At 41.1% G+C, this 13,156-nt stretch overlaps 1 protein-coding gene across 1 annotated transcript in view; it reads right to left on the bottom strand.

Moving 5' to 3' along the window:
- AKR1D1 (aldo-keto reductase family 1 member D1) overlaps positions 1-10,242 on the bottom strand; it is a 38,915-nt gene extending 28,673 nt beyond the window's left edge. The window contains exon 1 of the mRNA XM_046668870.1: positions 10,093-10,242. Coding sequence (XP_046524826.1) covers positions 10,093-10,185 — 93 coding nt within the window. The 5' untranslated portion in view covers positions 10,186-10,242. The remainder of the gene's footprint in view (positions 1-10,092) is intronic.
- Between the last annotated feature and the right edge of the window lie 2,914 nt (positions 10,243-13,156).

The following is a 13,156-nucleotide window of genomic DNA, read 5'->3' as shown; positions in this document are numbered from 1 at the left end:
TAGATTTAATACAAGGGGTAGAGCCTCAAACAATGCATATTAAAGTATATGCTTGTATTTTCCAAGATTAACCCAAGAAAAGAGGCTCAGGGGCGAGCACTTAAGAGAGAAAGTGAGAAAGACGGGGGCTAAGGTAGGAGTGACGTACTGACCATCTGAAGTAACGTATGTGTGATGCTTCATTTAATAAAGATTATGGCATAGAAGCAGGTTATAGTAGTGAAAGCCTTCAATTATTCAGTTATTAAAGAGTCTTTTATGAAAGCCGAATATTTCCTACATTCTTTACTTGCTAAAAATATTCTCCTTTCGAAGGCGGAAGCAGCAACAAGGGGCATTGCTATTTTGGACTTAATTCTATTCACTGTGGAGGAACTAGTTGGAAAGGTGGACATGAGAAAAATACTTCTTTGTAATTCTTAAATGTAGCATAAGAGAATTCCATAGAAATTCTGACAGATTCTTTAGGAAAATCTATTTTAGAGAAAAAAAATCAGAAAAATCAGATAAAATACCATATTTGGAGATTCAAATAAGTGATAGGATAGGAGAATCTAAAATGCAAGAATTTGACTCTGTAATTAAGGACAATTTCAGTGAAATAAAAAATTCTGTTTCCTGAAATGGCCAATAGCATCCTTCCTCTACTTAAGAAAGGGGAGCGTCCTAAAAGGATGAGGCGCCACCCTCCAGGATGTAACATATACCCTAGGTCAACATCCATCATGTGGTTTTGTGTCCCCAATAAGTAGAACATATGAGTCTGAAAACCTAGTAGGAGTGATTCAGCTTAGCATCACTCCCTTTACCTACTTAGAAAATATGTGCTTCTCATTCCTGAACTTTAGACTCTATTATCTAAAGGTTGCCAGGGGAAACCAGCCTCCTTATTTCAAGAGTTTATCAGTCAAGGAAAGCAGTTGCCATACTGGCAGAAGTTAGTGACCCTTATCATGGGAGCAGGTAGGGCTCCTCCATTGTTACGCAAGGGGACAGGGAAGGAAATGTTTGGCACCTAGTTGATCGAGTGATACACCCCTTCCCAGTTTTGATAGTTAGTGGCCAAGTGCAGCAGCCATGAGCTGAGAAGGTAAGTTGACCAAGGACTCAGACAACTCAAGGATGAGGATCTGGGTCAAAATATCAAGTAAGCCATCTGATAGACCAGCAGAGATGTTGGCTAAGGGTGTGGGCAATCTAGAATGGGTAGTCTTGGAGACAGACCATAAATATAAGTTGCAACGTAAAGACAGCTTTAGTGACAGGAGCTATATTCATCCTGCTAACCTCTTCTTTTAATTTTTTCTAGGAAAGAGACCAAATAGAATTCTGGAAGAGCTGTTCTCAAGGGTGAACTTAGCATACAAAGCCAGTAGGTGCAGTTGGCACTAGGGGCAGACTGTAGTGGATGTCATGGTGTACCCCACAGGACAGAGGCACTCATTTCCTCAGCTGCCAGGAGTATTGGCTGCTGACTGCTCACATCTGAGTCCGTCTATGGCTGATATAAAAGTATATTTCCTTGCAAGATATTTCAACAAAACTCTGTAGCACCCCTCCCCTTTCAGAGCTGCTTGTGGGATTGCCGAGCAAGTCCATCACAGTTCAACTCTCCCCTCTGCACAGACCTGCTTTTCTCGCTCCCTTACAGGTAAGCCTCTAGCATGCAAATCTCCTTGTCAGAGGTTGTTCTTCAGTGTATCCAAACTAAGACACTTGGGTAAAGAGGGATTTCTTAAACAAGCCACAGAAAGTACTAATGACAAATTAAAAGAGTGATAAATGTGACTACATTAAAATTGAGAAACTCTATTTATCAAAAGACACCAGGACAAGAGTAAAATGACAAATGAGAAGAGATATTTTCACATAGATTTAACTGACAAAAGGCTCATATCCAAATATTTAACAAATTCACCATATCAACAAAAAAAGGAAATCCAATAAATAAAAATGCATAGATGGCACAGCCACTTTACAAAAGATATCCAAGGGCTAATAAAAATATGAAAAATTGACCAATTTCATTCAGAGTAAAGGAAATGCAAATTAAAACTGCAATGAGAGATGACTTCACACTTACTAGAGTTGCATAAATTAAAAAGACACCAAGTGTTGGTGAGAATGTGGAGCAAGCGGTACTCTCATACCTTGTTGGAGGGAGTGTAAATTATATGCCTACTTTGGAAATTATCTAGATTGACATCATCTACCAAAATTGAAGATACTGATACTCGATGGCATAGCAGTTCCATTCCTAGGTAGGTACCTAGAGAAACTCATGCACGTGTGCAAGGAGACATGTGCGAGACTCTTTGTAGCAATATTGTCTGTAAGGCTCCAAACTGGAAGCCATACAAATGCCCACCAGTAAAATGAGTAATGGTAAATCCTCATAATTAAATATTATACAGCAATAAAAATGGTTGACATGTTAATAACATAGGTGAATCTTATTTTTTATTTTTTTTGAGGAAGATTAGCCCTGAGCTAACATCTGCTGCCAATCCTCCTCTTTTTGCTGAGGAAGACTGGCCCTGAGCTAACATCCATGCACATCTTTCTCTACTTTTCTTATATGTGGGACGCCTACCACAGCATGGCTTGCCAAGCGGTGCCATGTCCGCACCCGGGATCCGAACTGGCGAACCCCAGGCCACTGAAGCGGAACGTGTGCATTTAACTGCTGTACCACTAGGCCAGCCCCATAGGTGAATGTTACAACATAGTATTTAGAAAAAGAAGCAAGACAAAAAAACAGTGGGTTCAGTATGTTTCCATTGATAGAAAGTCCAAAAACTGTCAAAATTAAATTATATTGTTAGAAAGGCATGTTAAAGTTGTGCAACCCTTAGAAAAAGGCAAGAAAATAATCACCATAAAACTTGGGAGAGCAATTACCTCTTGAGGGTGGGTTTCTGAGTGTGGTATGTTCTGATTTTGGAGCTGGTCAGTGGTGACACAAATGCTGGCTTTAAAAGTATGTGTCTCTCTCTAAGGACATCGTACTTCAAGATTTTGGAGGTTAGAAAAAGAAAAGGAGGGGGATGAAAAATAAGGAGTAAGTGACTCAACTGAATTTCAAAACCTTAGATCCAAGGAATGTAGTAAGCTGGGCCTGAAACATCCTTTTCGGCCTTCAGCTACCGTTTGTTCTTCTTTGCCTGATCCACTCGGTTGCCAAGCTTTGCAGACTTCATGCTAAGGATTTGTAACCGTCAGCCAAGTTACTTCCTTCCTAGGCTCCAGCCAAATTATTTTCCTCAAAGCCCCCAACCCAGTTCAAGTCCTCGTTATTTTTTTGCCTGATTGATTTCAGGAGCCTTCTCACTTGATGTCCATGCATTCCATCTCTTCTCATTTTAATTCATTTTAACTTTGGTAGGTTAATATTTTTGAAGGATGAACCTATGTTTTTCTCCCTGGTGTGTTTTTTTTACCCTCTGCCCTCACCACCAAACCACTTTTGCTGCTGGATGTGCAGCCTTCATTGCTTCTAGAATGACATAACAAAATGCAGATTGATTTCTCAAAACCGAGATCCGTGCAGCAGGAATGCAAGTGTGAAGGGGTCACAGGTACTGGAAAGAACTCAAAATATGCACTCTACTAAAAGTAAAAATGACCAATTGAATTGTTCTTTGTTCTTTGGCCCTCAAAATGTTAGCCCATATAACGTCATACAAAAATCTAAATGAGTTGCTATTATTTAAAAATTAATAATTACTTTACAAAATTTTCTGAAAAATGGTTGAAGACCAGGCCACACTGGACCCTAGTTGATGCAAGACAATTGGCGTAGTGGAGAAGTCGCCACCCTCTTTTAGAATGGTGGGTAGGGTGTCTAGTCCTCTGCTTGCTGTGTATTGACGATAGTCTCCTGAGCGTTAGCTGCATGAGTTTTCTTTTTGATCGTAGCAGAGAAGAAAATAAAACATTTCTTGCACTCTTGTCTGTTGTCAAAATGGGAAAGCAGAACAAAACTGAGAAATAGTCTTTGCTACCCAGGACCACTTATCCATGCTTCCTGCCGAGTCCCTAGTCCCTTTAGGAAGAGACCGTGAAAGCACCCTCACCCCTGACAAAGATTCTTTCATTGACCAAACTCTAAGCAGGCTCCCTTGAACGCTTTTCAACATGGGCTTCCATGTTGGTCTCTGCATTGTCCAATTTCGGCAAGAATCCTGCTAAGTCAGTTCAGCAATAACCCCTCACCCTCCATATCTGACCACTGTTGATATCTAATCAGGTTCCAGGTTCCTCATCATCTGCCATCCCCCAGGTGATGTCTGATCATATAGATTGTCTTCAGCAAGAATCCTGTGAGGTTGGTTTAGCCAGAATCCCCTCTTACCCCTGATGTTTCCTCTTCGTAATTCTCCATCCACTGACCCCTACCCTGCTCCATGGCTGTAAATTCCTTCTTGCCCTTGCTGTTCAGAGTTGAGCCCAATCTTTCCCCTAAGCAGAATTCCATCACAGTGGTCCCTATACTCATCACAACAGTTCCTCCCTTGCACACAGTCTTCCTTACTGTGCTTTAACAAGTGTCTTTGAATAATTATTTTTCTTCAACACCCCATCCTCAGCTTAAAAACAGATCTATGGCCCAGTGGTAAAGTTCACATGCTCTGCTTTGGTGGTTCACATTCGCTGGTTCAGATCCTGGTGGGGCACCTAGCACCACTCAACAGGCCATGCTGAGGCGGCACCCCACGTAGAGGAACTAGAAGGACATACAACTAGAATATACAACTATGTACTAGGGGGCTTTGTAGAGGGAAAAAAGCAAAAGAGGGAGATTGGCAACAGATGTTAACTCAGGGCCAATCTTCCTCACCAAAAAAAGCATACCTTTAAAAAAAAAAAGATCTAAAAATCCTTGGTGTAAAAGCAAGGCTTTGCCCTCTCCGGGTGAACGAGGTTCCCTGGGTTGAAAAGAGGAGGGGAATTAGATGGGCACTGGGGAGAAAGGAAGGGCTATTTAAAGGATGGCATACTCCTGAGAAGGGGTCCTGAGCCTGGCACCCTCCACCTCCTCCAGCTCAGGTGCAGAATGGACTTGATGTTTCAGGATCCTCCTTGCTACTCATCAGGGTTTGGACATCGCCTCTCCTTTGCCCAAAGTGCAAAGCCTTTGACTCACTCTCCAGATTGTGAAAACTGCCTGCAGCGAGAGAAATCTCAACCAAGGCCACCCAGGAAGGAATACAGGCTCCTTTACAACCCCAATCTACCTTCCTAGGCCACTCCTTCCCCAGAGATTAATGGTTCTTGACCTACCTCACAACTAGAGTTGTTCATTGATACTTTCATTTTGAATAAGTATTGTCTCTCTTAAAGCACTTCAGCTTTTGCTTATATTTTAAGTTATATGTGTATTTATTTTTTCTGCTTTCAGTCATTCCACTTACAGATTTTAAATCCCTGTTTCTAGCACATTGTTTCCATACCTGCGTTACCTAGAAAAATGTCTTGCATATCGTAGGCACTCAATAAATATTCATTGAATTGAATTATTGCCAATTACCCAAAATACTGACCATTGTTCTCAGATTTGTGTCATCTGCTCATTCAGCAGTATTCTTGAGTTTGACCTAAAGTTTTTGATAAATATTGGCTTTTAACTCTATGGGCTGATATTCAGAGAAACTGAATTAATTTCTATCAAAGCAGAAAAAGGGAACAAATTTCAAGGAACTATCAGACTTACCCAGATGGAGCTATAGGGAGAGTGGCAGAAAGAAGGGAGGTCTGTTGGGAGGCTGTTACAGACCATTTCGTCCCTGTGTGAAAGCATTCTGGGACGCTGTCAGAGGGAAACAGCACATGGAGAACTGGTACCTTTTAGTTTTCATTAGTGATCATCAAGTGAAGTAATGCACGGAGTGCTTGGTGCTACTAAATGTTGGTTCCATCTGAAATTCCCTGAATCTGCAGGCATGAAACCCCTTTACAAGAAAGTGAGCATATTAAGAAAAAAATTTTTTGTAAGTTAGGAGATCCTGGGCTGGTCAGCCTCACGCGGCTCCATGGTAACGTTCTTCCAAGCTGCTTTCCCACAGTTCCTGTCTCCTCATGTTCTGGTGGAATGTCCACAGGGCAGAAGTTGGAGGAGACAGTACTAGTCTTCCTTATTTTAGCTTCCATCTCTGCTCCCGCTCCATCTCCTCCTGAAGACAGCCCGAGTCTTCCCCTGGTGCCCGGAAGCTCTCTAACTTCTATAGCAAAACAAAACTGATCAGGATCCCAGGGCAAATATTGGCTGACTTGACCATATCCCTGAAAAATGAACGAATTGCAGTTAAAGAGTAATCTCAGCCCAGCACCTGCCTTCTCTCTCTTGTTGTGGAATGAAAGGTTTTGAAAAAAATCTCAGGCGTGTCAAGTGGAGAAGACTGTTTTGGCATCAGACTGCACCTCTAGTTCTGACTGACTCTGAAGTTAAATCTAACTTGGTGCTTTTATTTCACAGTGACTGGCTGAGCACAGACAGTTCTAGCCTTTGCCTCCTCAGCCCTGGGCAGGTGATAAAGGAGTTGTCAGTTGTGTGGTTTGCAACAGAAAGCCATGAGTCTGCTCTATCCAAGATACTCCATTCTCTCCACTCCCCATCTTCCCACTTAAACACCAACTCCTCCAGATACCCCAAATCTTCCAGTTGCATGCTGTGTATTTTTCTTCACATAAGAGTTTCTGATTTTGTGAGACATACTATTGACTCTATATAGTACTTTAACACTGGTAATATTTCTTATCACAATGTGGTTGGTGCATGCATGATCTTCATTTCCAATAGTATTCCTCGTATGTCATATTCTCTAATTGGTGTATGTCTTATCTTCTGAAGTGAGTTACAGTTCCTTTTGGGAAATGTCACATGACTGCTTTGGAACGTCTCCAACCCATAGCATTTAATATTACTGGACACATAGGTATTCAATAATACTTATTGGTAGACATAGCACTTTGAGCCCCACTGAGTTTCAGGAGGTATATATATATATTAAGGGAATATATATATATATATATCTCCTAGATACTTTCATATACAGAAACACACACATAGAAAGTTGTAGTTAGTTTCATAAGATATATTCAGTTTCATAAGATATATTCATAACAGGCAGTATAGTATAGGGATTAGAGCATAGGATTTGGGCCAAAACTACTCTGGTTCAAATCCCAGCTCTGTTCCTTAGCATTACAAGTTTTGGGCAATTTATTTTACTTCTTTATGCCTGTTTTCTTATCTGTAAAATGGGGTTAAATGGTATCTCTTTCATAATTTTGTGAGCATTAAATTAGAAAATGCATGCAGTGTGAAGTACTTAAAAGAGTTCCTGGCAGATGGTTAAGTATTCAGAAAAATTTTATCTATTACTGTTGTATCCATTTACATCTCCATTCCCTCTGATGCTCACATACATGTATATTCCCTTTCACAAATTCATTCATTAATTTGGCAAGCATTAGCTGAACACCCATTACACCTAGACACTATATGGGGAATACAGAGCTGAATAATGGATTTCACAGTCTCGTGGGGAAGATTGCAGAGAAACAGTGATTACAGTATAGTGCGATAAGTGCTACAATAGAGTTGAGCACAAGGGGCTATGTGAATATGCTGGAGTGGCAAGTTGTGGTGGCTGGGAATGGGTTCCTAAGGAGAGGTGTCCTTGAGTTGAGTCGTGAAGGTTTAGTAGAAGTTATCCAAGTGAAGAAAGCAGCAGAAAGGGTGGTCCAGGTCGAAGGCAGTGCATTCAAAGGCATGGAGGTGGGAGAGTTGTTTAAGGAACTTAGGTAGTTGTACTTTACACATAGGGAGAGGTGGAAGAGTGCTGGCAGATGCTGTTGGACAGACAGGTCTCCACTGAACCATAAAGGACCAGTGCGCAAGGTAAGATGTGTAGATTCTACCTTATAAGTGATAGGGAGCCACTGAAGTAATTAAACAGAGGAGTGACACGATCAGATTTGGGTCTGAGGAAGATCCTGATAGCCCCAGTTTGGATGATTATCTGGAAGGGGACAAAACTGGAAGAATAGCTCAAAGATAAATTAAGAGCCTAAACTCAGGCAGTGACAGTGGAGATGAAGAGGAGAGTATGAACTGGGGAATGTTTCTGAGATAAATTCAACAGTGATTTAACAATCAATTGGATGTAATGTGGAGAAGGGAAGAAATAAGAAGAGGGCAGAATGAAGGAATATACTCAGATTTCTGGCTTGGGTGGCTGGGAGTGGTCGTGTGATTTGCTAGGAGGAGAAGTATTTTGGGGGGGAAGGGGAGATGGTGAGGGTAGTTTTGTCATGTTGAGTTAGAGGTGCCTGTGGAAGATGGAGTACATACTGGATTGGACGACAGAATTAGCCAAAGAGCTTGTTAAATGCAGGTTCTTAGGCTCTGTCCCTAGAGATTCAGATTCAGTTGACCAAAGGTGAGGCCTAAAAAGCTGTATTTTTTAAAAATCTGGTGGTTCTTATGTAGCCAGTCCACAGGTGTATGGTAGATTTAACAAACAGAATAGGAAATACAATTCAGGAGTCCCTGCATATATGTAGTTGAAGCCAAGATTCCGAATGAGGTCACACAGAGACATGGGCAAAGTAAGAAGAGCAAGGGGCCAATGATCGACTCTTGTCGTTGTTCCAACAGTGATTTCCCTTTGCATTAGCAAAAACAGGGGAACTTGGCAGTTGAAGTGGAATGCGGGATCGTGATGCAAGTGTTAACTACTCTTGGTGTCTGCCATTTATTTTTCTTCCTCTGTCTTCCGTTCTCCATGCTGCCCCAGAGTTATCCTTCAAAAACACTGATCTAATGATGCTCTTCCTCTCTTCCTAAACTTCAGATAATTTCTCCTGTTCTATAGAATGGAGTTCCAACTCCTTGGCATGGTATTCAAGGTCCTTTATAATCCACTCTCAGCTTGAGTTTCCAGATCCAGCTGCTATTGCCTCCAACGCTAATTCCATGTTCCAGCCACTGTGGGATTGGCCTTTCCTGGACATGTCATACATCCTTGCACCTGTATACTTCCCCTCTGCCTCAAATGTCCTGCCTCAGCTCTGCTTCTTTGCCTGACCAACTCATACTTAGCGTTACAGAGTTCATTTATGCACGAGCACTCAAATTTCCGCAGCATTCTCCACATACCACTGTTTATTCTGGTAATCAGCATTAAATGTTGAATTGCAATGAGGAAAGCAGAAAGACATTTTTCTTATAAGTAGAAACTTTACTATATTTTAATGAAAACCCACTTCAATCTTCATGGTCGAATTTAACTATTCCCTTCCTGTGTTTTCGGAGAGCTACGGTGTACAATTCTAGAAGAGCATTTACTCTTATCTTCATTGTTCTACAATTAGTTTTAGAGAGTCTGCCTCTTCTATAAGATTTTTAATTCCTAGGCAGCAGAGATACTGTTTTCTTCATATTTGAAGTTTCTATAGCTTAATGCTTCATACATGGTGGGTTTTCACTAAATGTTTGTTGGACTGAACTAAAAATTCTTAAATATAGGGGCTGGCCTGGTTAAGTGCGCATGTTCTACTTCGGTGGCCCAGGGGTCGCCGGTTCAGATCCCGGGGGCGGACATGGCACCAATGGCACACTATACTGTGGTAAGGTGTTCCCCATATAAAGTAGAGGAAGACAGGCACGATGTTAGCTCAGGGCCAGTTTTCCTCAGCAAAAAGCGGAGGATTGGCAGCAGTTAGCTCAAGGCTAATTTTCCTCAAAAAAAAAAAAAAAAACCTTAAATATAAACAAAAAAAAAATCACAAGTCAAAACTCAGAAATATTGCGTGTCTCAGTTCAATCTAATAATCAGCACTGAGCTGAATTTCAATAAATGAGGCAGAAAGGTCCCATTCTCTAATCTAAGATAATTTTTTATCATAAACTGATTTAGTTTAACCTTTAGTCCAAAACCCATTTAGCCAAACAGTAGTCCTTGGAGGTTGCTCTCATTGTTACAAAAGGGGTAAATTGGTGACATCCATTCAAAATAAATTACAGATTATGCTTTATGAAAGTTTCTTAAAAACAAACTAAAACAGAAGAAAAAGAGATAAGCTTACTGATTTAGGTTCTGAGTAGGTACCAAGTCCGATGATAGGAATGCTGTTTCCATCACTTAGAGGTATGCGGTGATTTTCAGCGCTGAGGTACATCTTGGAGAGAGTCTGGGGTTTCAAATTTCTAGAAGTAATTCTGAGCACCACAGGAAGTCTTTCTGAAAGGAGTCCCAGGGCCTATTTAATCAAAGAGAGGAGGGCCAGAGGGAGGAGCGGTGGGAGGGAGAAGAGGTTAACAGATCTGTTTCTCAATCTGTATTTTTTTCCAGGTTGTTCTGGAAATCCCATCTGAGATTGTCTTTTGAACTTCACTGGGGCATGTAAATTACATAGCTCACTGAGAGCTTATGCTCTCTTCTCCGCAAAGAGAAGACTGAAAAAACAAAGGAGAGAAATCTAGCTGGCTTCTATGGGTTAGGATGCTTTTGTTGGCAAGTAACAGGACTATCTCAAATTCTCTTAAACTATAAAGGAAACTTACTGGTTCGTATTCCTGAAAACATCAACTTTAGGGCTAGCTTAATGTAAGACGAGAGGCTTCCCTGCAGACTCTGATGCAGCACGATTGGGAAGAGTCCTGGGATTTTTATCACCTAATTAAGTTTGGGAGACACTGGACTAGAGAACCAAATGATATGCCCAGGAACCAGTTTCTCATGTTCCAGTTGATCTCTCATGTTTCCACCTCCTCGCTCTCTTAGCAGACTCTCCCCTTCTCATTAAAAGATGGTAACCCGTCCTTGGAGTGACGTGGTTCCAGGTTCAAACACAACCAAAAAGAGATCTGTTGACTCCAAAGCTCGCACAGTAATTCAGAAGTGCAGTCTTTTTGGCCTCAATTGCCTTTCTTGGTTCACGGATCCATCACTAAATCAATTATGGTGGTCAAAGGAAATAAAAGACTGATTGCCTTAAGATAATTAGAAGCTATTTCTAAGTTTGGAGTTGGGTTTAATCTCACCTGGGAAGATTCTGGAGATTGTTAAGAAAAAGGAAAGAAGTAGCAGTTAGGGAAATAATTAATAAATGTTTATTGAACTCTTCCTGTAAAGGACTGTACTGTGTATAAAATGAGAACTTTGGACCTGGTGACATCAAAGGTGACTGTGTCAACTATGGTGAAAGCATCCTCAAGTTTGTCTATAATTAACTTGCCCTCTCTCCAGAACACTCTTTCTTGCTTACATATGCACGATCAGCTGGTGGACACAATAATTTCAACTAAGTTGGGGCAGTGTGGAACATGGGCAATAGTGATCTTCAACGTCATTTGTAAATCAATCCAGCACACACTTACTGTGCATCTTTGTGTGCTGAGATGTTGGCTAATATATTTCTTTATTTTTATTATTATTGATTTTTTTTTGTATTTAGCTCTATGAATTTTAGCACATGTACAGATCACAACTGGGATACTGAGACTTTCTATAACCCAGAGAACTCCTTCATGCTATTTCTTTATAATCACACTCTCCCCCACTCCCAGCCCCTGGAAATCACTACCTGTTCTCCATTGCTATAGTTTTATCTTTTGAGAATATCGTATGAATTGAATCATACAGTATGTAACTTTTTGAGATTGGCTTCTTTCACTCCAAATAATGCCTTTGAGATTCATCCAGGTTGTTGCTTGTATCAATAGCTTATTCGTTTTTATTGCTGAGTAGTATTCCAGTATATATAGGTACCACAGTTTATTTCTCTATTTGAAGGACATTTGGTTTGTTTCCAGTTTTTGGTGAATGTGAATAGAACTGCTGTAAACATTTGTGTACAGTTTTTTTTAGTTTCCTTTTCTCTCGGCTAACTACCCAGGAGGGGGATTGCCAGGTCCTGTGGTAGGTGTGTTTAACTTTGTAGGAAGCTGCCAAGCTGCTTTTCAGAATGGTTATGTAGGGGAGGAAGACATTTCCTCTTCCCAAATGTGGGTTCGTCTGGCCGGAGAACTAATTAAATTCACATGAGACAGAATAGCAAGAGAAAATTAAACAAAGCTTTATGAGGAACCATGGCCTGGGGACTTTCTTCCCGAAGGAAGAAAGGGCACGGAAGAAGTGGGGTGCACAGAGTGGTTATATACCCCCAAACAGGATATTTCACATATGATTGAAATGTCCCTCCCACAATAGTCACAAGATTGCCCTGTAGGCACAGCGCTTGATGGACACAGCAGGTAGTGGGTCTGCTATCTCAGTGGGCAAAGCAGGAGGCAAGTCTATTGTCTTGAGCTGGCTGGTCACAGGTGAGTGCAGCAATCAGTTCCTAGCCTAAGGAAAGATGCTTAATCCCTAAGGAAATGCCAGCGTTGGGAGGGGGAGGGAAGTGAGTTACAGGAGGTTACCAGACAAGCACAATAAAATGCAGATTTAAGTCCTTGCCTTTGGTATTGATTAAGAGTTTCTAGAGAGAAGGTCCTCTCCTTTCTTCTTCCTGGTACAGAGAGGGAGGCACCTTTTACAGATAGAGGTTTACCTTACAAATGTAAATGTGTCCTAACACAGGGCAAGCTCCATTCCTCAGAGCCTCCTTCCCTGTCCCGGTTTATCAAAAGCAATGAGCCTCAAATAATCCTGATGCCAAAGAGACATATCTTGGGGTGGCCAATTCCAGTCCCCCACAGTCCCACCTTTGAAACTAAAAGTTTCACAGTCCAGAAGCTGAGTGGTAGATTGTTTCATCTCACTGAACACATTTCTTAGTCGTGGTAATAGATCAGTCCAAAGTCATTTTAGAAGGCGGCAACGCAGTTGGGCTCCCAAAGTTAGGCCTATATTTTGGAAGCAAGCAATCAGGTATTTAATAAGTATTTCTATGGAAATAAAAAGAAAAACAAGGTTAATGTTTGGAGCAAATTATAAACTAGTTCCTGAGTCCAGGAGGCAGCCAGTCAAGAAGACTTCTAGATGTCAGAGTGAAGCATCTTTAGCAGCTTGAAACGTCTCTGATTATGTCATCGGGCATTCAGGTATCTTTCTGAGTGGCTTACATCTTATAAAGCAACAGACAGGAATCTCTCAAGTTTCTATCAAGTTGTTCAGCTTTAGTTTGCAAGGCTTCAGGAAAAAGA

Source organism: Equus quagga, chromosome 8 (genome assembly GCF_021613505.1).
Source record: "Equus quagga isolate Etosha38 chromosome 8, UCLA_HA_Equagga_1.0, whole genome shotgun sequence".
Taxonomy (NCBI): Eukaryota; Metazoa; Chordata; class Mammalia; order Perissodactyla; family Equidae; genus Equus; species Equus quagga.
Note: the sequence above shows the minus strand (reverse complement) of the source record. Positions and strands in the feature narration are given on the sequence as shown.